This window comes from Ailuropoda melanoleuca, chromosome 12 (assembly GCF_002007445.2).
Source record: "Ailuropoda melanoleuca isolate Jingjing chromosome 12, ASM200744v2, whole genome shotgun sequence".
NCBI lineage: Eukaryota > Metazoa > Chordata > Mammalia > Carnivora > Ursidae > Ailuropoda > Ailuropoda melanoleuca.
This window is the reverse complement of record NC_048229.1, coordinates 25,135,806-25,159,950: the sequence shown is the minus strand read 5'-3', so window position 1 is coordinate 25,159,950 and position 24,145 is coordinate 25,135,806. Positions and strand designations below refer to the sequence as shown.

General features: G+C 45.0%; 2 protein-coding genes across 5 annotated transcripts; both read left to right on the top strand.

Annotated features, from left to right (window-relative positions):
• The first annotated feature begins 3,214 nt into the window (after positions 1–3,214).
• LOC117795291 (zinc finger protein 264-like) lies at positions 3,215–7,186 on the top strand. Its single transcript, XM_034639527.1, is given in 2 exon segments — positions 3,215–4,694; positions 4,696–7,186. Coding segments are annotated over 2 exon segments (1,482 nt in total). The 5' UTR covers positions 3,215–3,459; the 3' UTR covers positions 4,943–7,186.
• Positions 7,187–17,085: 9,899 nt separating this feature from the next.
• AURKC (aurora kinase C) lies at positions 17,086–21,374 on the top strand. Of its 4 annotated transcripts, none has more exons than XM_034639540.1 (8): positions 17,086–17,675; positions 17,807–17,900; positions 18,015–18,051; positions 18,289–18,480; positions 18,812–18,950; positions 19,699–19,847; positions 20,420–20,594; positions 20,770–21,374. In XM_034639540.1, exons 2-8 carry the CDS (start codon positions 17,873–17,875, stop codon positions 20,938–20,940), a joined length of 891 nt encoding a protein of 296 aa, XP_034495431.1. In that variant the 5' UTR covers positions 17,086–17,675; positions 17,807–17,872; the 3' UTR covers positions 20,941–21,374. The 4 variants fall into 4 exon arrangements, with proteins under 4 accessions (XP_034495431.1, XP_034495432.1, XP_019660963.1 ...); XM_034639541.1 differs by having other exon boundaries at positions 17,457–17,481; XM_019805404.2 differs by lacking the exons at positions 17,086–17,675; positions 17,807–17,900; positions 18,015–18,051 and adding an exon at positions 18,094–18,215 and having other exon boundaries at positions 18,812–18,891.
• The last annotated feature ends 2,771 nt before the right edge of the window (positions 21,375–24,145 follow it).

Below are 24,145 nucleotides of genomic sequence, written 5' to 3'. Positions count from 1 at the left end.
TTGTGTTCTAAAGGACGGGTACCAATTTACACTTTCCCCAGTAAAGCGTGGAGGTTCCTTTGACCCTGTACCTTGCCCAGTACTTGATACTCCGAGGCTCCTCAATCGTTGACAGTCAGCTGAACACAAAACTGTATCTCATGTGGTCTTGGTTTGCTTTTCCTTCATTGCTGAGGAGCTTTAGCGCCTGATCATATGATTGGTGGTCAGTCTGTATTTTCTCCTTTGAAATGTCATTTCATGATAAATACCTATTTTTCTATTAATTCATTTGCTTTTGATTTGTAGGGATTCTTTGTACATTCTTTACACTTACCTTTCATTGTTTTTTTATTTTTTAAAGATTTTTATTTATTTGACGGATAGCCAGCGAGAGAGGGAACACAGGCAGGGGGAGTGGGAGAGGAAGAAGCAGGCTTCCAGCGGAGGAGCCCGATGTGGGACTTGATCCCAGAACGCTGGGATCACGCCCTGAGCAGAAGGCAGATGCTTAACGGCTGAGCCACCCAGGCGCCCCTTAACTTTCATTGGGTATATGTACTACAGATATAATTTTCTACTTTTCAATATTGTTTTTTCACTTATTTAAAGTATATCTTGTTGAATAGAGGTTCTTATTTTACTGTAATTTTCTTATATAATTAGTGATTTTGTCTTGTATAAAAATCTTGCTTTATCCCCCAACATCAAAAAGATATTGTTTATTTTATCCTAAAAATTTTTAAACTTGGTATTTGACATTTAACTCTTTTTGGTCTGAGGTAGGATTTGAATATGGTGTGAGGAATACAGTTTTTACATTCCCAGGGTCACATCAATTTTTCTAGCTCCATTTACTACGTTTTCTCTCCTTTTACTGCTGAGCTGTTCTGCCTCCTCCGCCATCCACCAGAGCTACATGTGTGTGTGTTTCCTGAGCTCTCTATTCTTTTTCTGTTGTCTGTTTGTCTTCTCTCTGTGCCAGTACCAGAGTGTCTAAGAGTCTGTAATTCCATCACAGTACTATTATCTGAGATGGTAGGTATCCTCCTTATTCTTCCCTGTTTGATCTTCCCTACAAGTCCTACCATCAGACTGTGAAGTTCCTTGATGACCCAGTTGCCATTTTATAGGGAGTTGTACTGAATTCTTTTTATTCGCTTGGGTAGAATTGGCAGTTTTATATTATTAAGTCCTCCCCCCACCCAGGTTTAGTTCAGTAATGATTGACGTACAGGTTTCCCCACTCTATGAAATTAGAGTGTTTCTGGGAAGCTTTTCATTAGCTGAAATAGCATAAAGCATAAAAGAAATTACCATTAATTTATATGGAAAATTTTTTGACCATTCCCAGACTCAAAATAATCTCTGTTAGGGTTCTGATACCTTAGGACGCATCTTGCTAGCGCAGGCACAGAATGAATGAGATGAAAGCACAGATGCTCACAGACACTGTTCAAAGCTGTGGTGGCTTGGTGTTGAGTGCAGTTTTGGTGAAGGAGCTTGATGGGCCGCTCTGGCTGCTGAACGCGCTTGCTGCCTTTGTCACAGCTTGCTGCGGAACAACACTGTACACTGTTGCTTTTTGTGTTTTTTTCTTAAAACTGAAAATCTTCAAATTTCCTTCAGTTAGTGAAAACTGGTGCTCATATAGGTCTAAGTAATGAAAGAAGGAAAAAAATGTTTCTTTTTGTAGTGAGGACTGTTCGGATTTACTCTCTCAACTATCTTACATATCATAACATCAATGTGAGCTGTAGTCCTCCTTGTACATTATCTCCTAGTACGTCCCTTGTAACCGGAAGTTCGTACCTTTCCACCCACCTTTCTCCAACTCCTCTAACCCGCACGTTAAATTCTTCATTGATATAGCTCTTCTTTAATGTCTTCAAGTACAGTAGTATCATTTTCTCATCTAGCCATGTGTATTTTACGAGTCTTTTCACCAGACTGCTCCTCAGGCAAACCAGACTGCATATGTCCAGCCCAGTCCTGCTCACCTCCTGCCTTATGAGCCTTGTCCTCAGAGGTCTCACAGTCACCCCCGTCAGAACCTTGGGAATCCTGTTTTCCTTCTCTCCTACCTTTCCCTGGATCCTCAGTTGTACCATCTTTGTGCTCTCGGTGCCTATGTACATTCTGTCTCCGAAGGCCACTGTGCCCTTTGTACTTTCTCTTTTGTGGTAATTCATGTGATGCCAGTAGGACTCACATCATGGCCACCTCCTATTGGAAAACTCCCTTGGATCTCTTTCTGCACACAGTTAGCCAGGCAAACTCAAGGCTAGGAACACAGAAGTCCCAAGACTGCCAAGTCTGCCCAGGTCATCAAAAACCACTGGAAGTTCAGAGATTTCCCAGAACTACCTTCAGGTTCAATGAGTTGATAGAAACACTCAGAAAACTTTCTAAAAGGTATTATACTGTACTCTCAATCACGTTTGTTACAAACAAAGGTACAGCTTAGAAGAGGGGCCAGAGGTGTTCCAAATACAAAACTCCTGTGTCTTCAGTGACTTGTTACCTCTGTGCATCCTGTGTGACAATAGGTGCATGGATATTGCCAACCCAGGAAATTGGCCAGAGCCTCAGTATCCAGATTTTTATTGAGCCTACATTACATAAGCATGATTGATTGAGTCATTGCCCATGGGACTCAGTCTCTAGCCCCTTTTTTCCTTTCCAGAGTTCCAGCTGATACCTCGTGCCTCAAAGCCACAACTTTCTGATTATATGGTTGGTTTTTCTGATGTCTCCAGACCTTACCCTGAGTCATTTCTTCAGTATAAACTAGGGGCCCACTATGAGTTATGTTTTGACATAAAGTATCAGGTGCATTCCTAGGCACCCACCATGAATGACAAAGACAGGTCTATCGCTCTGGAACTATGCAGCGTTGAGAGGTTACTTCCTTGGAGCTGGGACAAAGACCAAACTTCTTTTAGGGGAAAGTTAGTTTTCCATTACACGCTTTCTATCTTCTATCAGGGCTCCATTAGGTGCCCTTGCTTAGTGCTCTTACAACATCGTCCTCGCTTAGAGGAGACCAAATATACAGCATTCTTATTAGTCTATCCGGCCACATCCAGTATGGAATTGTGTCTCCATTCAAGACCCCCTGTCCCCTCACCCAGCTTCTCCTGGGTCTCCCTTTCAAGGTGTTAACAGTCCAAGGTCCAGGGAAAAAAAAGAAATTGCAGTCCTGACATTCATAGGTAATAAAACATCACAGAGACAGGCACTGTTTTCATCTTTAGTTTTTTCACTGAAATGCTGATTTTGTTTTTTCTGTGTTGTTATTACTAACAGGCCTTTTTGTATATTGGGTTTCTTTCAGGTGACAAGGGAAAACCCAAGACCACAGAACTTTCCACTTGTGCACCAGCCCTGTCTGAGAGGGCCTTGTTCCAGGAACTAAGACAGGGAGACCCAGGAAACTTCCAGCTGGTCCAAACCACAGATCAGAGTGGGCCATCAGAAATGCAGGAAGGACACTTGAGACCAGGGTTAGAACCCCAGAGGGAGAAGCTCCCTGAGAAAACAAACCCTGAACATGATGGTGTAGGGACAGCTGATGGTGTATGTTTGCGGACTGCACAGGAGCTGATCCGTCCAGGAGGTGCTGTCCGTGACCATGACTTGTGTGGTTCAGGTAAAGATCCCATGATTCAGGAAGAGGAAAATACCTTTAAGTGCAATGAATGCGGGAAAACTTTTAATAAGAAGCACCTTCTTGCTGGACATGAAAAGATTCACTCTGGAGTGAAGCCCTATGAATGCACCGAGTGTGGGAAAACGTTTATTAAGAGCACACACCTCCTCCAGCACCACATGATCCACACGGGGGAACGGCCCTACGAGTGCATGGAGTGTGGGAAGGCCTTCAACCGCAAGTCATACCTTACACAGCACCAGCGGATTCACAGTGGAGAGAAGCCTTATAAGTGCAACGAGTGTGGGAAGGCCTTCACCCACCGCTCCAATTTCGTCTTGCATAAGAGGAGACACACTGGAGAGAAATCCTTCGTGTGCAAAGAATGTGGACAAGTCTTTCGACATAGGCCAGGATTCCTTCGACATCACATCATCCACAGTGGCGAGAATCCCTATGAATGCTTCGAGTGTGGCAAGGTCTTCAAACACAAGTCATACCTTGTGTGGCACCAGCAGACTCACACTGGGGAGAAGCCCTATGAGTGCAGTGAGTGTGGGAAAGCCTTCTGTGAGAGTGCAGCCCTCATTCACCACTATGTCATCCACACTGGGGAGAAGCCCTTTGAGTGCCTGGAGTGTGGGAAGGCCTTCAACCACAGGTCATACCTCAAGAGGCACCAGAGGATTCACACTGGGGAGAAGCCTTTTGTGTGCACTGAGTGTGGAAGGGCCTTCACCCACTGCTCTACTTTCATCTTGCATAAAAGGGCCCACACCGGAGAAAAACCTTTTGAGTGCAAAGAATGTGGGAAAGCCTTTAGCACTAGGAAAGACCTCATTCGACACTTCAGCATCCACACTGGGGAGAAGCCCTTTGAGTGCTCAGAGTGTGGGAAGGCCTTTAACCGCCGGTCAGGGCTCACAAGGCACCAGCGGATTCACAGTGGAGAGAAGCCCTATGAATGCATGGAGTGTGGGAAATCCTTTTGCTGGAGCACAAACCTCATTCGACATGCTATCATCCACACTGGAGAGAAGCCCTATAAGTGCAGTGAGTGTGGAAGCCTTCAGTCGCAGCTCATCCCTCACTCAGCATCAGAGGATTCATACTGGGAGAAACTCTGTCAGTGTAACAGAAGTGGGAAGACCCTTCACAAGTGGGCAGTCCTCAGTCACCCTCCGAGAACTCCTATTGGGGAAAGACTTCTTGAATGTAACCACTGAGGAAACCCTTTTGCCAGATAAAACATCTACCGTGGCATCTGATCGGACATACCAAAGAGAAACCCCCCAAGTGTCTTCACTGTGAGAAAATCTTCCATCCCAAACCATCAGTAGTCACATAGAGTCACATTTTAGAGATTGACCGAGCCGAGAGCCTTATTCTGCATCTGAGGATTCATCCGTGAGGGGGAGAGCAGTGTTTATTGTGCACGAAGTAAAACCTTCAGCTACATGTTTCTCCTTTGTTTACGCTGCAGTGTTATCTCAGGAATTTTTATAAAAAGGTGGAGATGTAGAAGAGCAAATTGAAATGAAAAACTTTTGAGACTTCTCTGTCCAGCTTACAGCACTTTGTCATGGGTTCCTTAGTTTACTTGGAGCCAGGGGGATGTTTCAGAGGTGTGGGCGTTGACCCTGTCTGTGTCACATATAGAGATATTCATTGCTGTCCAGTGTCAGAAGGGTTAGACACTCGAGGACAGGTATGAAAGCGATAAATGTACACATAAGAACAGCACATCTTATTGCACCAGTTAAGACTTCTAAAGCTTACATTTTTAGAAAACAAACGTTCTTTATTTGGTTTTAAACACCAAACAGACTTTTTCAACTTGTTCTTGATCCAATCTATTTACTTAATTTCTGTAGCTATATGGTAAACCTCAGAATTGGGGAAAGTGATTCCTCTCTCTTTATTCTTATTTAAATTGATTTAGCCTTCCTAGTTCCTCTGACTTTTCATATAAATCTTAGAATGCAAAAAATCTGGCTTGCATTTTTATAGGAATTGGTTAAAATCTGTAGATGTTTGTTGAAAAGCAGCATCATGAACACCGTACATGGTATGACACCAGTTATTTAAGTAATTCTTGATATTTTGCTACTGTTTTATAATTTTCAGCATACAGGTTCTGTACATTTTTGTTACAGAGTTGTACCTAGGGGTGTTTTTGTGTGTGTGTGAGTGATTATAAATGGCATTGATTTTTACACTTTCATTTTTCCATATGATCTTTAGTAGTACACAGATAATTGTTTTTGGAGTGATATTTTGGTATCCTGCAACCATGGCGAACTCACATTATTTGTAGCCATTTCTTTGGGTAGAATCCTCAGGCTTTTCTGCAAAGACTTGTCAGCTGCATATAGTTTTATCTCTACCTTCCTATCTGTATATGTGTTACTTTCGTTTCTTATTTTACTGCACTAGTTGAACTTCCAACGTGATGTTGAATAATAGTAAGAAAGGATGCCCTTGACAGATACCTCCTATTAGGAAGAGAATGTTCAGGTTTTCATCAAGTATGTTAGTTGAAGTTTTTTTTTTTCCTCCAAGTTTTCTTACCAAGTTTAGAGAATTTCCATCTAATCTTAATTTGCTGAGATTTTTTGGTTACAATGAATGAGCGTTAGATTTTGTCAAATGCTTTACCTCCATCAATTGACGTGATCATCTGATTTTTCTCCTATAGCCTGTTGATATAATGTATTACATTGACTGGTTTTGAATATTGAACCAGCCTTGCATCCTTGGAATAAATCTCACTTGGTTGCAGAGTATGAATTTTTTTATATATCATATATTAAAACATTCCATTGGTATTTTTTTGAGGAAGTTTTCCTCTAATTTCTTGAATTCAGAATAATTTTGATGCTGGATACATTGGATAGTTTGAAGTTTGTCCTTTTCAGGGAATTGTTCCATTTCCTCAATTTTCTAATTAGTTTCTAGACTTGTTTGAAATATTTCCTTATTACCCTTTTAATGGGAGCAGGATCTGTACTTATATCCCATTTGACTCCTGATTTTAGAAATATGTCCACTCTCTTTTTATCTTTGTCCATCTTCTTAGACATTTATCAATTCTGCTGATCATTTTGGAGAACCAACACTTTATTTCATTGTTTTTTCTCTATTGCTGTTCATAATTTCACTAATTTCCATTCTGATCTCTATATCTTCTACTTTGCTTTGGTTGCATTTTACTTTTTTTTTCTTTTCTAATGTAAGCATTTAGTACTAGAAAGTTCCCTCACAGCACTGTAACAGCTTCATCCCTTAAGTTTTCATTACAGTTTATTCAGCTCTGCTGTTTCTCGATTTCTTTAGAGATTTTAATGGGTTCATGGATTATTGTTTAGTTTTCTAGTGTTTGGAGTATTTTCATTACTTTGTTACCAATTTCTAGTTTGGTCTGTTTAAATTTGTTGGAAATGTTTATGATCCATGATACAGTCTATTTTATTGAATGTTCTAAAAGTCCTCCTGAAAAGAATGTATGTTCTGCTGTCATTGGGTGGAGTTTCTATAAATGTCTGCACAATCCTCTTGGTTGGTAGTATTATTCACATTTTCTATATCCTTACTGACCTTCCATTTAGTATTTCTGTCAATTCCAGAGAGAGGGATGATGAAGTCCTGATGTAGAACTGTCCTGGAGTAGAACTGTCTGTTCATCTTTTAAATTCTGTCATTTTCTGGGGCGCCTGGGTGGCTCAGTCAGTTAAGTGTCTGCCTTTGGCTTAGGTCGTGATCCCACGGTCCTGGGATCGAGCCCCCCATCTGGACTCTGGACTCAGCCGGGAGCCTGCTTCTCCCTGTCCCTCTCCCTCTGCTTGCTGCTCTGTTTGTACGCACTCGCTCTCTCAAATAAATAAATAAAATCTTTCTAAAAAAATAGATTATTTTCTGCTTCAGGTATTTTAAAACTCTGTTGTTTGGTGCATTCACATTTAGTTTTGGTATGTTATCTTGGTGTGTTGACCCTTTTAATTGTGTAATGTCACTTTTTGTCCATGTTCATTTTCTTGCCTTTGAAGCATACGTGGAGTGATATTAATATAGTCCCTACAGCATGTGTTGAGTAATGTTTGCGCAGTTTATATTTTTCCATAATTTTATTTTCAACCTTATCTGTATCATTAAATTTGTAATAGCATATAGTTGGGTCATACTTTTTTATCCATTCTGCTACTTTCTGTCTTTTAGTTGGTAGATTACATCACTTAAATTGAAAATAATTATTGGTATATTAGGGCTTAAGTGTACCATTTTTTAATTTGTTTTTTCTTTGTGTTCCTTTTATAGTGTTTGTCTCGTTTTCTGGTTGTTTTTGTTATTTTGCTTTTCTGTTTTGTGATGTTTGTTGTTTTGCCCTCCTGTGGGTCACTTCAGCATTTCTTTAGAATTCCATTTGATAGATCTATAACGTTTTTGAGTGTTGTTTTAATTTTTGTATTCTAGGTATTGTATGTACATAACTTACTACAGTCTAATATTATCAGCATTTTAGTACTTTGATGTATAGAAACCTTAATTCCATATTAGGTTTCTTTACATTTTCCATTTTTAATATAATTATTCTAAGTATTTTCTCTTCATACACTGAGCACCATGTTGGATGTTATAAGTTGTGCCTGGGTTGTCAAAACATTTTTTACAAAACTCAAGAAAAGTAGGGTCTGTTAACCTCTATTACCCATTCCATTGTTCTTTCTCCCTTCTTGAAATCCCAGGCCTTTTGTTAACATTTCCCTTCTGTTTGGCAAATTTACTGTAGCCTTTCTTCTGGGGTAGGTCTGCTGTTAACAGAGGACTTTGTTTTCCTTCATCTAAAAATGTTTCTATGTCCCTTTCATTCCTGACAGATGTTTTTTGTGTAATAAAAGTCTTGGGATTTACAGTTCTTTCAGTACAAGAAAAACATGTTACCTCCCTGTGTCCTCTGTGGTTTCAGATGAGAAACCTACTGCCATTCCACTGTTGTTCCCCTGTCTGTACTGCATCCTTTCTGTCAGGGCTTTCTATAGAATTCATCAGTTTGATTACGATGTCCTGGCATGGAATTTTTGGAGTTTTCTTGTTTAATATTTGTTCAGTTTTTTAAATCTGAAGATATAGGTCCTCTGCCAAATTTGGGGAATTTCCAGCAATTATGTCTTCAAATAGTTTTCCAGCCCTACTCTCTCCTTTCAGGGACTTCAGTTAAATGAGTTCTCAGATTTTTTGTTTATCCAGTCTGTTTTCTCTCTGTTACTCAGATTAATGAATTTCCGTTGATCCTTTTTTTTTTTCCTTAGGATTTTATTTATTTATTAGCACAAGCAAGGGGAGCAGGAGAGGGAGAAGCAAGCTCCCCATTGAGCAGGAGAGGGAGAAGCAAGCTCCCCACCTGATGCAGGCCTCGATCCCAGGACTCTGGGATCATGACCTGGACCACCCAGGTGCCCCTCCATTGATCTTTCTTTGAGCTCACTGATTGTCTTTTCTCTCATCCTCTCCTGCTGAGCTTATTCACTGAGTTTTCATTTTGGCTTTTTTTTTCTCCGTTTAGTTTCTAATTGTTTCTTTTTTACATTTTGTAATACCAAAGGACTCTTAGAAAACAGGCAAAACTATGCAGTCCAAAGTCAGGATATTCTGGTGGTTTATCTTGATGTTGGAATAGAAATCCTAAAGTATTTGGAGAAATGGAAGTCCTGTTATCCACAAATATTTCTAAAAATGGATCTTAAAACTGGAGGTGATCTGCAGATCACTCAGGGTTCTAGTCTTCAGGGGAGATTTGTGTGTAAAATTCCTCGGCTCCCTAAGCCTTGTTATATCCCCAGAGGAGGAGGGGTCACTCCTCTTCGAGGATCACTTCCTCTTTGTGGTTGGACACATATCCCCAATCCCTGATTTGTCTCTTTTATACCCCCACTGCTTGGTCCTTAACTTCTCTCTCTTAATCCCCTTCTGTCCACTTAATCTATACCTGTGTTCAAGTCTGTAGTCTCACCCCCAGGCACTTTCTGCCCCACATGCCCAGTGAGCTCTGCCCTTCTCTTTTCTCTCATAGGCACACCCTATGTAAATGTTCTGTCCTGTCCCCACCTACTCATGTCCCTTTACCCTACTGATAACTAAACAGTGGTCTCCACCACTGTCACCTGACTTAAGCAAGTCTCACAAAGTTCCCTCTTGTCCTCCCACCCTTCTCCACCCCCCCCAACACAAACAGTCTGTTATTGGACCTTTTTACTGCTGTCCACCTCTTTGACTTGAAGGTACTTTCCTGGTTTCTGTGAGTTTCTGCCCTAACTCTTTCAGAGGATCTATGCCTTCTTCCATCTATTAAACAGTTGTGCTTCTCAGAAACTGTCTGTCGCCCTTGCTTTCTCACCTGCGAGGTGTTTCATGAGTGAGTTAATTCCCCCCTCGAGGTATTTTACGCTCAGTGATCTACAGAGTTCCCCAAATCCTTGTCTCCAGGTTGAATGTTTCTGGTCATCCTTCCATGCCTTGGCAGTATTCATACGTACTGAGCCTGTCTGCATGTGTCGTGGTCATGGCCATCACCATGAGGATGCACTCGTACTAATCATGAGAGCAAGCAGATACGGTATGTTACTATGTTTCAGTCATTGTTTTGAATGTTTTACACCAACTCTTCATCTTTGTGATAACTCTTTGTGATAGATGATGTTATCTCCATTTTACAGATCAGAAAATTAAGGCACAAAGCATCTGTTAGGTTTAAGTTTAAAGCATCTGCTCAAGGTTTCATAATTGATTAGGAAGTATGGGATTTGGGACCGGAGGTCAGGTAGGCCTGCTGCAGAATCCATGCCCTTAACACTTTACTGCCTCTCATAGGGTTGTCTGTGCACCCCTTCAAAATGGAAAAGTCACTGTCATTTTCTTCAAATTACTTTTCTCATTTGACAATGCATGGTCAACCTTATGGGTCAGCATAAACCAAACTTACTCTAAGGGCTGCATAATCTGTTGCAACTGTGCAGAAAGTACAGACAAGGGGTTTGAGGTGGCCAGGGAGGTAGAGAATGGCTAAGACATGCATTGGTTTTTGGAGTCATGTTTGAGGTCCCCAAAATCTCAGTGAATGTCACTGTCTTCTGCCTTGTTGCCCAAGTCAGACACCTTGCAGCCATTTTTCATCATCCCCTCTTCCAGCCATTGTCCCATTATGTTCATTTTAACTTTTTCTCCCCCTTATAGACTCAGTATATGTGTGTCTTAGTGAATGGCCACACACAGCAGGGGATTTTTTATGGTAATGTTTAGGTCCCTCGCAGAGTGTTCACACCAAGCTGTTTATATAGTTGGTACGGTATGTGACATGTTGATCTTGAAGAGAATCCGCACAGGCTTGTAAGGCCAGATCGGTAAAAGTTTAGAAATCACAATGAATGATTGTGTCAGGAATCATCAAGTTCATCCCCAGTTTCGGTGATTGAGTTGGAAGACGTGCAGGACTCCATATTTTGTCATGCTCACGGGCTATGATTTATTATAGCAAAAGGATAGAAAGCGAACTCAGCCAAGGGATGAGGTACGAGGACTGAAGGCGGCCAGAGGACATCAGAGACAAGCTTCAAGAATCCTGTCTCCGGGAAGTCCTGCATGACATGGTTAATTTGAGCTCCATAAAGGAGTTATGACAGTGGTTTAAAAAGTCTACTAGGGAAGCTCCCTGGAGACTCTCGGTACCCAGGGTTATTTGGAGGGGTGGGGCTCTTCTAGCACGTACCAAGTTCTAGATATCCAGAGGATAGTAGGTGTTCAGTGTAAGCTCCATTGTTTACACCAGAATCTTGGTTCTGACTTTCTGCCTCACATGCCCAGTGAGCTCTGCCCTTCTCTTTTCTCTCATAGCCACACCCTACGTAAATGTCACTGAGACATTCATGTTCGAGGTGTGATACAAAACCTGTTGACATCTAAGGTCTCAAACCCAAGCCAAGGGCAAACCTTGCAAGCTCAAAGGATAGGAGTTCTCCGGCCTGCTGTGTTATTTCCTGCTGTTATTTCCTTATACAGACTGAAATGGTACTAAAAGGCTGATTACATTTCTGTAACTTAAAGCAAATACAGTTCCTACAGTGACAAGTACGAGTCTTAACTTTGGAGCCTTCTATGAGCATAACCACTGTAACCAAAAAACCACTAAGCCACAGTAGAATTTAGAAACTAGCCAGGATTTAATTTACTGATGACAAGGTACAGGGAAAGGACTCTGAGAAAGGACTTTGCTTCTTCCAAATACTGATTGTGTGTGTGTATGTGTTTGTACACGCCACTTAGGACTCAATATATACACACACAGGTAAGTATACACCTGATAGGTGTATTATGTGTGTGTGTGTGTCTGTGTGGCTTCACGTGGTCTGACTTGCAAATATACCCGTTATCACCTTTATCTATAAAAATGTAAAGGCCAGATTGAGTGTGTTTTCTATACTACATGTCAACAATTTCTCATCTCTTTGTTCCTGCTGTTCATACTCAGCCGCTGGCTTTAACAAATAGAAAACTGAATGTAGGCATCATTCAGTGCTACCCCAATTTGGGATTAGTGTGTTGCGGGCTTTGTCAGGCTGACGGATCTGTCAGAGGGAGGGAGTGGGAGCACTGGGCTCCAGCTGGGAGGGCCCTCTGCAGAGACCTGATGCTGGAGGCCTGTGGGACTCTGGCCTCTGGGAGTATACGCAGCTCCCTCTAGTCTCACATTCCTGCCTTCAGACAGCCTTTCCTGTCTCAGTTGTGCGATGCGGGGATGCTCGATGATGTCATCCCTGAGTTCTGAGGGTTAATGATGACCTGTAATCTGCTCGCTCACAGGTCACACGTCTCACAAGTGAATGGTGGAAGCTAAATTGTAAATGGGCAACTGGGTTTTCGCCTACCTTGGAGCAGTGGAGAGTCGTGAGCATGGGTCCTCTAGTCAGACTGCCCGGTTCCACTTCCTGGCCTTGTTCTTAGCTGCTGGATGTTTTGGTTGTTGTTAAGTCCCTGTTTATTCTGCTTCTGTCTGTCTCTGTGTCAAGCAGGTGTTGTCATTGTGAAGTTCTCCCATGTGGGACCTTGCTGCTGTGCAATCCACTGCCCCCTCCCTGGTCCATCCAAACATCATCTGACACCAGCTTCTGCTTTACCTTCCGCTTTCATCCTCCAGTCGATTCTCCAAACTGAAGCTGGAGATACGGCTCCGATTTGATCATGGCAGGCTCCCCCACCCCCCGCCCCCTTTCCCTAAAATGTTTCATGACTTCCTTTTTTATCTTGGGATCAAAACCAAATCCTTAACGTGGCCCATCCATGGACCTTAACCTGGTGTGGGATGTGCCTAATTTACTACCTTTTCTCTTGCACAACTCTGGTCTCTCTTCACTTCCGGTTTCCCTTTCCTCCACTTTCCCACCTGCTATGGTCTCTTCCCTCCCCACGCTGCCCATTTAGGGCATGCTTAGCCCTCCCATCTCGTCTCACATAGCACTTCCTCCGGGAACCTGTACCAGCACACCCATCTAGATCATAACCCTGTATATATGGGTTCTTTGCTCCCCAAAGCCACCTTCCTGCTTGATGGTTTGCTAAGAGGATTCGCTTGACTCAGAACTGCTGTTATACTCACAGTTACTGTCTGTGACAGCACAAGGACACAGGTCAGGATCACCAAAGGGCAAAGGCACACAGGGTAAAAAGTCCAGCGGAAACTAAGCCCAGCTAAGCTTCCAGGTGTTCCCTCCAGTGCAGTCGCACAGGGGCTTGCTTAACTCTTGGCAAAGATGTGTGACAGTATGTTCAAGTATCGCCAATGAGGGAAAGTCACCCAGGCTTCAGGGTCCAGGGTTTCTTCCTGAGGCATGCAGTCCCTTCGTGACTGACCACGGATACTCGGTGGGGTCGCACAAGACAAAGATACAGTGTGGCTCAGAGCCTCGGGCATACAAAACCCACCATTCTCTGTGAGTCACACTGTTGGCATAAATTACCTGGTCAGACTGATGCAGCGGGGCCTGCAGATACAGGCCTAAAGTCACTCTTACCAGGCCAGATGTTCAAGGACTCCGGTTGTCTTCTTAGAGCAGGTCAGGGCCCAGTCCTCTGGGATGCGTAGCGTTTGAGCAGCCAAAGCCTGTTCAGTGTGACAGCAGAACAGTGATCTCTGCCTGAGCGTCTCTGTGCAGTAAAGCACTTCTGTGAGGGTGCGCGGTAGTATCGGCGGAAATCTGCTTACCACATGAAGGAGGCAGTGTGGGGCAGGGGTAGATTACAATAACAACAATCCGTACTGTGAAACCATTACATTCATGTCTGCATTACTAATTTGATAACTTGTCCCTTCTGGTCAACTGTTTGTACTTGGTGATAAACCATCTCCCCTGTCACTACCTTAATTTAAGTCAGTGTCCTCACCCATCTGGAAAACAGCCTAACAGAGCTTCCCTTTTCTTGCCCTTCCTATAGTTTAATTTCTACACAATACCCAGATTGATCTTTTAATTCACAAATCAGATTACATTACCATTCAGCTCAAAACCCCCCAGGACGGTTATCTGTCTCACAGGGTACTAACTATATATTTTTAAATTTCTGTGGTCTGGCATCTGGGGCCTTGCTGACTGGAGAGACACTGCCCCTCCCAGGACTAGGTAACTTTTCCAGGACCTCACTTTTCATATTCAAACTAACCACCTCTCTCTGGCTCCTAAACTCCAGGAGGCAGCATTCCTCTGCCCTGAAACTCCAGGGCCAGGTACCAGATAGGGAGTGACACGTATGCTCCAAAGTCCCTATATTATATTCAAACGAGTCAATCCTAAACTGTTTACCCCTCTTGCCTTGCCTTCAAAAAACACAACAAATGTGCTGGGCCATGCTTTCTCCATCACTGCTGCTGCCTCCCTATACCGCCTTGTACGGTATGCCTGATAGAATAGACAGACATGGGTTGGAGGCAAGGGTGGTGATAAATAGGTTACACATGAGAAGCCTGGGGTCACAACACACTGAGTGGCTTCCAGCACCCCAGGGCTGACAGACCAAGAGCCACAGGTCAGAACCTGCTCTCTCCTCTTCCACCTGTGCACCAGGGTAAGCCCTGGGGTCATTAGATTTCATTTGCATTGCGGTTTTGTCCCCTCCCCCAAGGGGGAAGGTTGCCAAGAGGGTTCTGGTACAAATTTTGTAGGGTCAAAAACTCCCCCTTCCAGCCAGTGGGAGGAGTCCCCCAAATGATTGGAAGTAGACTCCATCAGAGACCGTCCTTAATAAACTGCTTTGTGCTTGCTACCTTCCTTCTGTCTGTCTGAGAGTGGATCCCCACGTAAATCTTTCATGGGGAATCCAAGAACTGAGGTCTCCACTCATACAATGCAGAATTCCGACTCTCATATGTAGGGATCTGGGAGCATAACTTCCTTCATGACAATCACTTTCAGGTCTGCAGCCTTATATCTGATTAAACAAATAACAGGTACATTTCAGAACACATTTTAGAGGATATTACAGCCTATTTACAAAGGCTGACAAAGTTGTACACAATTTGTCTCCATTTATCTTTCTAACTCCTTTCATCCCACATGAACCCCTGCATTTGCAGCCCTAGATACACTAACCTTCTTGCTTTTCCTTAGGCACCCCGTGCTCTCCCAACCCAGACTGTCTTTCTCAAAAGACCTCAGAGCTATCTCTTTGAAATGCAAACACCAAGGAAGATAGCATCCCTACTTCCCAGTTTCTGTGGGAAGGTAGAGGCCTAATTTTGGGGCACCTTACTCCAAGCTGCAAAACTTGAAAATTAATAAAAGGAAACATTTAAAACAGCTGGGAGGCCAGAAGGGAGACCTCTCACACAGCACCACTCCAAGTCAATCTCAGAAAGAATTGTCAACTATAGGCCCCAGCAGGGAAATACAGACACTGCATCTCCCACAAGGTCAACCACCCCTGCAACTCTGCCAATGAGAAACTGTCATCACCTTCAACTGTTTTCTCCAAAGGATTTTGTTCAAAACAACCAAAGCAACTTCCTCCTCCTCCATAAAATAACTTTTCTCTTTGTTGGATTTGCCTGTGGTTTTACCATAGCTTCCATGTCTGTGATTGCAATTTTATGCTATTTCCGAATAAACCCATTTTTGCTGGTAAAATAACTTTTATTTTTAAGGTCAACACTACCTTCCACCCTCAGGTAATGAGAAGTTTGTTGGGGCGCCTGGGTGGCACAGCGGTTAAGCGTCTGCCTTCGGCTCAGGGCGTGATCCCGGCGTTATGGGATCGAGCCCCACATCAGGCTCCTCCGCTATGAGCCTGCTTCTTCCTCTCCCACTCTCCCTGCTTGTGTTCCCTCTCTCACTGGCTGTCTCTATCTCTGTCAAATAAATAAATAAAATCTTAAAAAAAAAAAAAAAAAGAACTTCCACTGGAGAACAATTAAAAAAAAAAATGAGAAGTTTGTTTTCCCTTATAGAAAGCCAATGTAGCAGCAGATAGCTACCCCAATTACTAGGTAAATTTAGGATGAATTGTGTAACAAGTGGTGCTGTCGTGTTTTCTTACTTGAGGACTAATTATTGCCTATGTTGAAAATATGTAATGGGAGACACTGAGAAAACCGGTATCTGCTTGGCTATATGAAAGGGTATCTTTCTGACTTTGCCATCTCTTAGTGATTATCTGTGATATGGCCTCACATTCTGGTTTAAGGCTCATTCAGTAATAAACTTTTTTATTTCTCTACTATCTTTGTGGAGAGGTTTCCTGGGTTCGGAGATTTTGTCTTTTTAAATTCTATTTCTCCAGCAATTTATATTGTTACCTGTCTAAAAGAATGCCATTTAAAACTTTTTGAAACTTCTGTATTTGCCAAATAGACATGTTGATTGTTTCTACTATTTGAGACCCCAAATGCAAACTGATTGCAGGGTCTGTGAAAATAAAAGGAAATTTCACTAAAATGGAGTCAGGAGGCCAGGGGGTAAGCTCTCACACGCTGTCTATGGATGTCAATTACAGATCCTAACAGAAGAATCCTCAACAGGAAAGAATCATCAATTATAGGCCCCAAGGAGGAAAGATGTACATACATTGCATTTCCTACAAGAAATCGACGGCCCCTGCAACTCAACCGATAAGAAACTTTTACTAATCTGTTGCTTTTCTCCAATGGACTTTCCTTCAAAACAACTGCTCCCAAATTTCCTTCTCCATAAAAGTGTTCCTCTCCTATGTTTGAGGAACTAGCCTATGGTTTTTGCGGTAGCTTCCTTGTCCCTAATTGTAATTCTCTGTTTTTTCCAAAAAAGCCCTTTTTTTTTTTTTTTTTTTTGTAAAAATTTTTTGCTGGTCCAACAAATACACGGAGGCAAGGGGTGACTCGGCTGTGTGTCACCGTGCCAGATGGGCCTTAAGTCCTAGGCTGGGGGAGGCTCCGGGGGTTGTGGGGTGGAGTGGGGAGAGCAAGAGCTGCAAGACATTCGGGGAGGAGGCAGAAATTTCGGGGAGCGTGATGGAGGAGGGCCCTGGGGAGGGGCCCAAGTGACACGACCCTCGAGCGGGGGCGGGGCGGGGCAGCGCGCACGTGGTTTGCGGACTTCGCAGGAGCACCCGGCAGCTTCCTGCGGTCGGTGTCTATTCACTCCCACGTGCACCACTGTCGGTTCATTCATGTATTCGCATACTCACGGATTTATGTAGTATTCATCCACTGAGACCTCTTGGCATCGTGCCCTCTCCGCAGCCCTCTGCTCGTCCCCCGTCTTCTGAGGTTCCCTTCCTTCCCGAGGCCCCAGCTCCTGGTGTCCAACCGGACCCTGCCCCGCCCCAGCGACCCGCAGGTCTCCGCGCCGTGCAATCTCATTGGCTAAGCGTGGGCGGAAGCTCCCATTTCTGTCTCTTCTATTGGGCACGCTGCCTACGCGCTCAGAAGTTTCAACCAATGGGAGTCGGTCAGGAGCTGCTGGCTCAGCCAATGAGGAGGGCGATAGGATAAAGGCCCTAGTCCAGGCTTCCCAGGATTTCCGTGGGCTCGGTGGGTCCCAGCCTGCGAAGGCGGGGGAAGCTCCAGGGGTGTCTGTGCGGGCGCTTCCCGGAGGCCGCGTAGGGGCAGGTCGGCATCCAAGGAGCGTCAACCTGACTGTTACCTACCTTCACCCTTTTCAGGACACTTCCAAAGGGCTCAGGAAGGCGTCCTGTCGCCGTCTCTTCTCGGGAAACCCAAACGCTGCGATGAATTCGGGCGGTGTTCAGGCCGCAGGTGAAGGGGAGACGACCCAGGACCAGAGGAAAGGTTGCAAAGGGCTGGCGTCGTCGTTGGGGGTGGAGGGTGCACTGAAGGAACTGTCGACCTCTGTCTGTCTGACTCACGCAGCTGCAGCAGGCCACGTGGAGCTCAGCATCCCGCCCGTGTGAGTGTCTCGCGCTGTCTCTGAAGTGGAAAGGCAGTGGGGCGAGAAGAGAAGAACAAGCTGCACGTGCCTAGTGTTGGCTCGTGGACTGAGAGCTGTTGACCAGACAGCCTGGTGCCCCTGAGAAGGGCAAGGGGCAGCGGGGGTTGAAGTGAAAGAGGAAGGTGAGCATTCCGAATCCCTGAGTGCCCTCCACTCACCTACCAAACTGAGGCTCTTTTCTTCCTTTCCTCTCAGGCGGCGCCTCACAATTGATGACTTTGAAATCGGGCGTCCTCTGGGAAAGGGAAAATTTGGGAATGTGTACCTGGCTCGGCTCAAGGAAAGCCATTTTATCGTGGCCTTGAAAGTCCTCTTCAAGTCCCAGATAGAAAAGGAAGGACTGGAGCACCAACTGCGCAGGGAAATTGAAATCCAGGCGCATCTACAGTAAGGACAGCATGCACAAGAACCCGGCACTGGCTTCTTACTCTTCTGTTTTCTTTTTCATCTCTGGCATCTGAACCCAGCATTCCCCCCAAACTACCCTCAAATAGACCATCTTGAAGATTTTTTTTTCCAGTTCATTCCACTTACACCATGTAATCCTCCATGTTTCAGACACCAAAATCCTGATGCCTGCTCCCATTCTCTCACACACTCCAGTATCAGGCTGCTATTACTCTGGTCCCAGCCCAATTTTCCCCTTGTGTGACCAGTCACTTGTGATAGTATCAGGAGTTGGGTCTTGAGTCTGACCCTTCCTCTGTCTCTTCTCCAGACACCCCAATATCCTACGCCTATACAACTATTTCCATGATGCACGCCGCGTGTACCTCATTCTGGAATATGCTCCAAGAGGTGAGCTCTACAAGAAGCTGCAGAAGAGCCACACTTTAGATGAACAGCACACAGCAACGGTGAGCTGGGGGCCTGGTGGCTCTCGGGCCCATGAGTTTACTGTGGACTGGTGGGGGGCAGGGTCACTGCTTGTGGCTATCATTATTGTCCAGGTTCTTTTTTTTTCTTTATTTCTGAATTCTGTACCTTTTACATAATGACACATACAGTCCATAACTTCACAGTTTGATACTCTAGTTACCCCACAATATTAATAATTAGTGTGTATGAATTTTGATTCTTTAGTTATAAACAAGACAGTCTAACTCCACTACCTTATGCAGAGAAGCATGTTAAAAGCCTATGAAGTTCACTGAACAAGTGAGTAGAACTGGTTTATAAGAAGCAAGAGATTTCTAGAGGGCTTCGGATGGGAAATCAGAGCAACAATTATCTCAGGGTCAGCTTGCTGTCAGAATGAGTGACCTTGCAATTTTCCTCTTGCTTTTGTGTCCTTTCTTCAAGCCTCAAGTCCTGTGGGAGATCATCTGTTTAGCTCAGCATAGGTCCTGTGTCCAACTACTTGCTGTTCTAGGGCAAAAGGGCAGTTCCGTCTACTTTAGCATCCATCCTTCCTATAAGACCACATAAAATGGGGAGAGGAATCCCTCCCCCACCAAGAATTGTGGTGCCATTAAGGAAATAACAGGGTCGGTAAGCAAGAAATAAAAGATTGCACTACAACTATAAAATGCACGAGGAGTATTTTATTTCATATGAAATTGTGGCAGGCTTCATTTCCAGATGGCTTTTTCTTTGCTCACTCAGATAATGGAGGAATTGGCAGATGCTCTGACCTACTGCCACGAGAAAAAGGTGATTCACAGGGATATTAAGCCGGAGAACCTACTGCTGGGGTTCAGGGGTGAGGTGAAGATTGCAGACTTCGGCTGGTCTGTGCACACCCCATCTCTGAGGTAGGTCAGGTGGTGGTGGCGGCATGGGCCCTGAGTGCCATTTAGGAATGATCCAATTTAATTCATTCCATGTGTAAGACCCAGATACAAACTTGGTTTTGTATTTGAGTACTGACTTTTTCATATGCATATATTTAATGTGCATTTGTAGATTGAAAGAATGTGGCTCAATCTTACCTTTCATCTCTTGATCTCTGTTAACACGTAACTTTCCCAGTAAGTTTCCATGTAAGTAAGAATCATTGCTCCATAATTCCAGGTATTTTACTTGGTCCCTCTTGATGCACCATCAGTTTGTTCAAAATCTCTATTGATGCCCCAAATATTCTGAAAACATCCTGGATCATCAGCTACATAACTGTATGAATAATTCCAAAATATGGAATTGGTGGGTCCCAGTATTTGCCTTCCCTAAACCTTGATCTTATTAAAAGTTAGTGTTTCCAAATTCCCATACTCTGGAAGGGACTGCTCAGGCTTTTTAGGGTCTCCCATCTCACTGGAATCTAGAAAAGGAGGGTTGCCCTTCCTCTGGGCCTCTGCACAGTGCTCCCTTCCCTGCTGTCATCTAGGAGAAAGACAATGTGTGGGACTCTGGACTACTTGCCCCCAGAAATGATTGAAAGGAGAATATACGATGAGAAGGTTGATCTGTGGTGCATTGGAGTGCTGTGCTATGAGCTGCTGGTGGGAAATCCACCCTTTGAGAGCCCTTCCCATAACGAGACCTACAGACGCATCCTCAAGGTAGGATGGTTACACTCCGGGCATTCGCTAGGGAGCCAGGGCTGCAGAGCCTGGGGTGCACACAAAGGTTGTCTAGTAAGATCCAGAACAGTGCTTTGAAGGGTCTTAAGGAATGGAGAAAACACACAGAACAGAAATTAACCATGTTCTCTTTTTTCTTCTCTGGCCTCATCAGGTAGATGTAAGGTTTCCCTCATCATTACCTTTGGGGGCCCAGGACTTGATCTCCAGGCTTCTCAGATACCAGCCTTCCGAGCGGCTGCCTTTGGCCCAGATCCTAGAGCATCCCTGGGTCCGGGCCCACTCTCACAGGGTGTTCCCTCCATCTGTTCAGATGGCTTCTTGAGCCCTGACTGCACCTGTTTTATTGTGTTTGTCTGGGGAGCTCTCCTGGCTCTACTATCTTATCTGTCTTTTGTTTCTTCTAACATGCAAGATGCTAATTAATAAAAGCAGAATCATTTTGGTGCGTGACTGGGTGGAATCTTTACTTCTTGTAGACACTCTTTCCCAAGACAGTGTCTCAAGATGATGTCCCTCCTGGCCCTCAGGGATAGTGATTCAACTACTCACCTTGAAAACTAGTTACTACTTTGTGCAGGTAACCACCCTCGTGGTGTACAACCTACCACCTACCACATTTGCTTCTAGACTCCATGTACTGTTCCCCATGTTTTCAGTAGTATGCCATTTGTAAACCAGGACTCTGATCAACCCAGAGGTCCACCCTCTTTATACTGATACCCAGCATGCTACCATCTCTGAGACAAAATGTTTCACTGTTCATCAGTGCTAATCTCTCTGACCTATTTTGCTTAGGATAATACACTCTAGCTCCATCTATGTTGTTACAAATGGCAAAATTTCATTCTCGTGGCTCAGTAATGTTCCGTAAAATTAAATCTATTGGCATTTCTGCATAGTTTCCATTTGCATAACCATATGTATTCTCAACTCATTAGAAGTGAGATTTTATTCTCTCACTTTCATAGTCATGAGAAGAAGAAAGAAGTCACTGATGGTGACTTGTAAGATTTTGCTTAATGTAATTCTGAAAGGATTGTTAGAATTCCTGACATGATTTTGTTGGTTTCTTGTTTGCAACTACTTAACGGTGGGTTGGTTCAGGGTTGGCCCCTGTCTATTCCTTTCTCCACCTAGTCTCACTCGTGTGGACACTTGAGATAGCAGCATCTGCTAACAACTCCCGAATTTCTGTGACCACGCACGACCCTCTGCCGGCCCTCAGACACAGATCGATGTGCCCACGTGAAACAGGCACTTGAAACTGCCCTTGCGCCGGACTGGAGTCCCGACCTCCCCCCAGCCTCGCTCACGTGCGGCCTCCCCGCCTCAGGGTCTCGCACACCGCTCCTCGGGCTCTGGGGCCCACTCCGCGCGTCAAGGCCCCGCAGCACTTGGCGCTGGCCCAGTGGAGGCCCAAGAGGGGCGGGGCGGTGCGCGTTCGCCATGTGGGAGGGGGCTTCCGACATCCTGGTCTCCACGGTCACTTTACCGCTAGTGCAGCTGTCTTCGCTCCAGTAGGATCAGCAGGAGGTGAGGCGCACGGGGGAAGTCACCAGCCGAGCCAAAGGCCTGGTTACGAGAACTGGCACGTGTCCTGTCCCCGGGCGGAGGTCCCCGCCTCCTGAGACTCTACTTCCTCGGGCATGAGAGGGACGGCCTCGACCTTTCTCTTAGATCCCCCCCGCCCCCCTCCCGCGTTGTGTTCGCTGTGAAGAGGCGGGACTCACAGCGAGCTCTGGGCCTGATAAGTCTTTAAGGACGAGGAAAACCGCTCCAGAACACGTTCTCCCGCGGCTCGTTTGTAGAGCAAAAACTACATTGCCCAGAAGGCTGTGCACCGGGCGACCGCCCAGGTGGGGGCGGGGCTTCCGGTCTTCTGGTGGCGTACGTCATTCGCGTGCGACGGTTCCGTCCACGCCAGCTGTGGGGAGGGGATCACTGTTCCGTGGCCGCCTCCAGTGAACCTCTGAAAAAGAGCGGAAAGAAGTCTACCACTCATCTCCGCGTCTTTGAAGGAACCGTGAACCTCCCGGTGACCGGCGAGTGCGACAGTCATCCGAGGTCACCCCTCCCGGAGCAGGGGAGGGGTGGCTGTCGGCCGAGCCTGCGGGACCCGCCTGTGTCGCCGCCTCTCCGGGCCCCGCTCTGTGCATAGGGTCCCATGATGGCGGCGGCGTGGATGGACCCTGCGCAGGTGAGTGGACGATGTTTTGGGCGTTGCTGCCTCTCTGCTGCGGAGAGGGCTACTGGGCAGGCTGGAAGTCGAGAGACGTACTTGATTTCTCTCCGAGTTGTGTTTGTGTAAGACGAGTGGAGAAGGCTTGTCACTTTCTTGATCTCCAGTAGTAGAACAAAATATACAGAGAGAGACTGAATATGCAGATGATGTGACAATTGGCAGACCGTATATAAAAGTAGAACTCAGACCCAAAACTTGTAGCTACCTGCCCAGGAAACTAATCCTTTATCTACCGTTAGCAACTCAGGAAACCAGTCCGCTCTGTCATACTTGGCTGGAAGCCAGATTACTAGCTCTAGTGACAGTCCAGGAAGCTAAACAATGACTTCTGTAAGAGTCGGCCCCAAGTAGCCAGGATTTGATTAATAATTGATTCTCCTAATTTTTCCCCCATTTCAACTTAGGACGGATCAGAAAAACCCGTATCTGCACCCCTAACCAATCATATACGATGCTTGGTGAGTGCATGTCAGGGAGTTTTCTTAATTTAGACATTCTGGTAGTCCATGTGGACGCCCTAGTTGACTTTTCTTTGTTTACATCTATCTGCCCAAAATGGGCGCGGTGGTGTGAGTTTATCCAGCACCAGAACTGAGTAATATTGCAGGGTTCCTATGTATGAACCAGTTAATTAGGAATTTCCAGGTGTTTAGTTGAATATTAATTCAAGAGCACTGTTGGACGAAGCTAGAAAGGACAGAGATGTGGGCGCTAAAAGTGCACGTGAAAAACCACGAGCCGGTGGCTTGGAGCATTTAAATGACAGATCTGCAGTAGTGGGGCTGTCCATCTGAGAGTGGACTAGCTGAGTTACTTATATTTAACTTGTGGGTCTGGTCACATGCAGGATGTGGTCCTACATGTGTTGAACATTCCACATTGAGGAAACTGTAGAAAATGGTGAAGGGAGTAACATTAACAAGGCAAACTCCATATGAAGTGTTTTTAAGTAAAAAGAAAACACTAGTGGAAACTCAAGATGCCTTAAGAACTGGGGATTTGTAGTCCCTTTAACCAGGATGTGAAGCCCTCAGCATGGGGCAGGCAGCTAGCAGGACCAGTGAGGCTGCAGTTGTTACTGATACTGTTATTATCACATTCACTCATTCCTCTGACGTCCTAGAGCCCTTGCTGTCTGCATCTCCCAGTCCTTGCGTCATTTCCATTGTCTTGTGTGACCTTCCAGTTGCGCCCACAGAGGAGGCTTCTCCCTTACGCTACTGTAGTACATCCAAAGCGTTGCCACCTCCGCCTTGAGCCCAGCACAGAGCTTGGCCCTCAGGAG

Excerpts from the sequence above, each read along its gene's own strand:
- AURKC (XM_034639540.1), top strand. The coding sequence starts at position 17,873 with ATGAATTCGGGCGGTGTTCAGGCCGCAG. Across the intron at positions 17,901-18,014 it reads GGGCGGTGTTCAGGCCGCAG|CTGCAGCAGGCCACGTGGAG; the intron begins GTGAAGGGGAGA and ends TGACTCACGCAG. Across the intron at positions 20,595-20,769 it reads CCTACAGACGCATCCTCAAG|GTAGATGTAAGGTTTCCCTC; the intron begins GTAGGATGGTTA and ends TGGCCTCATCAG.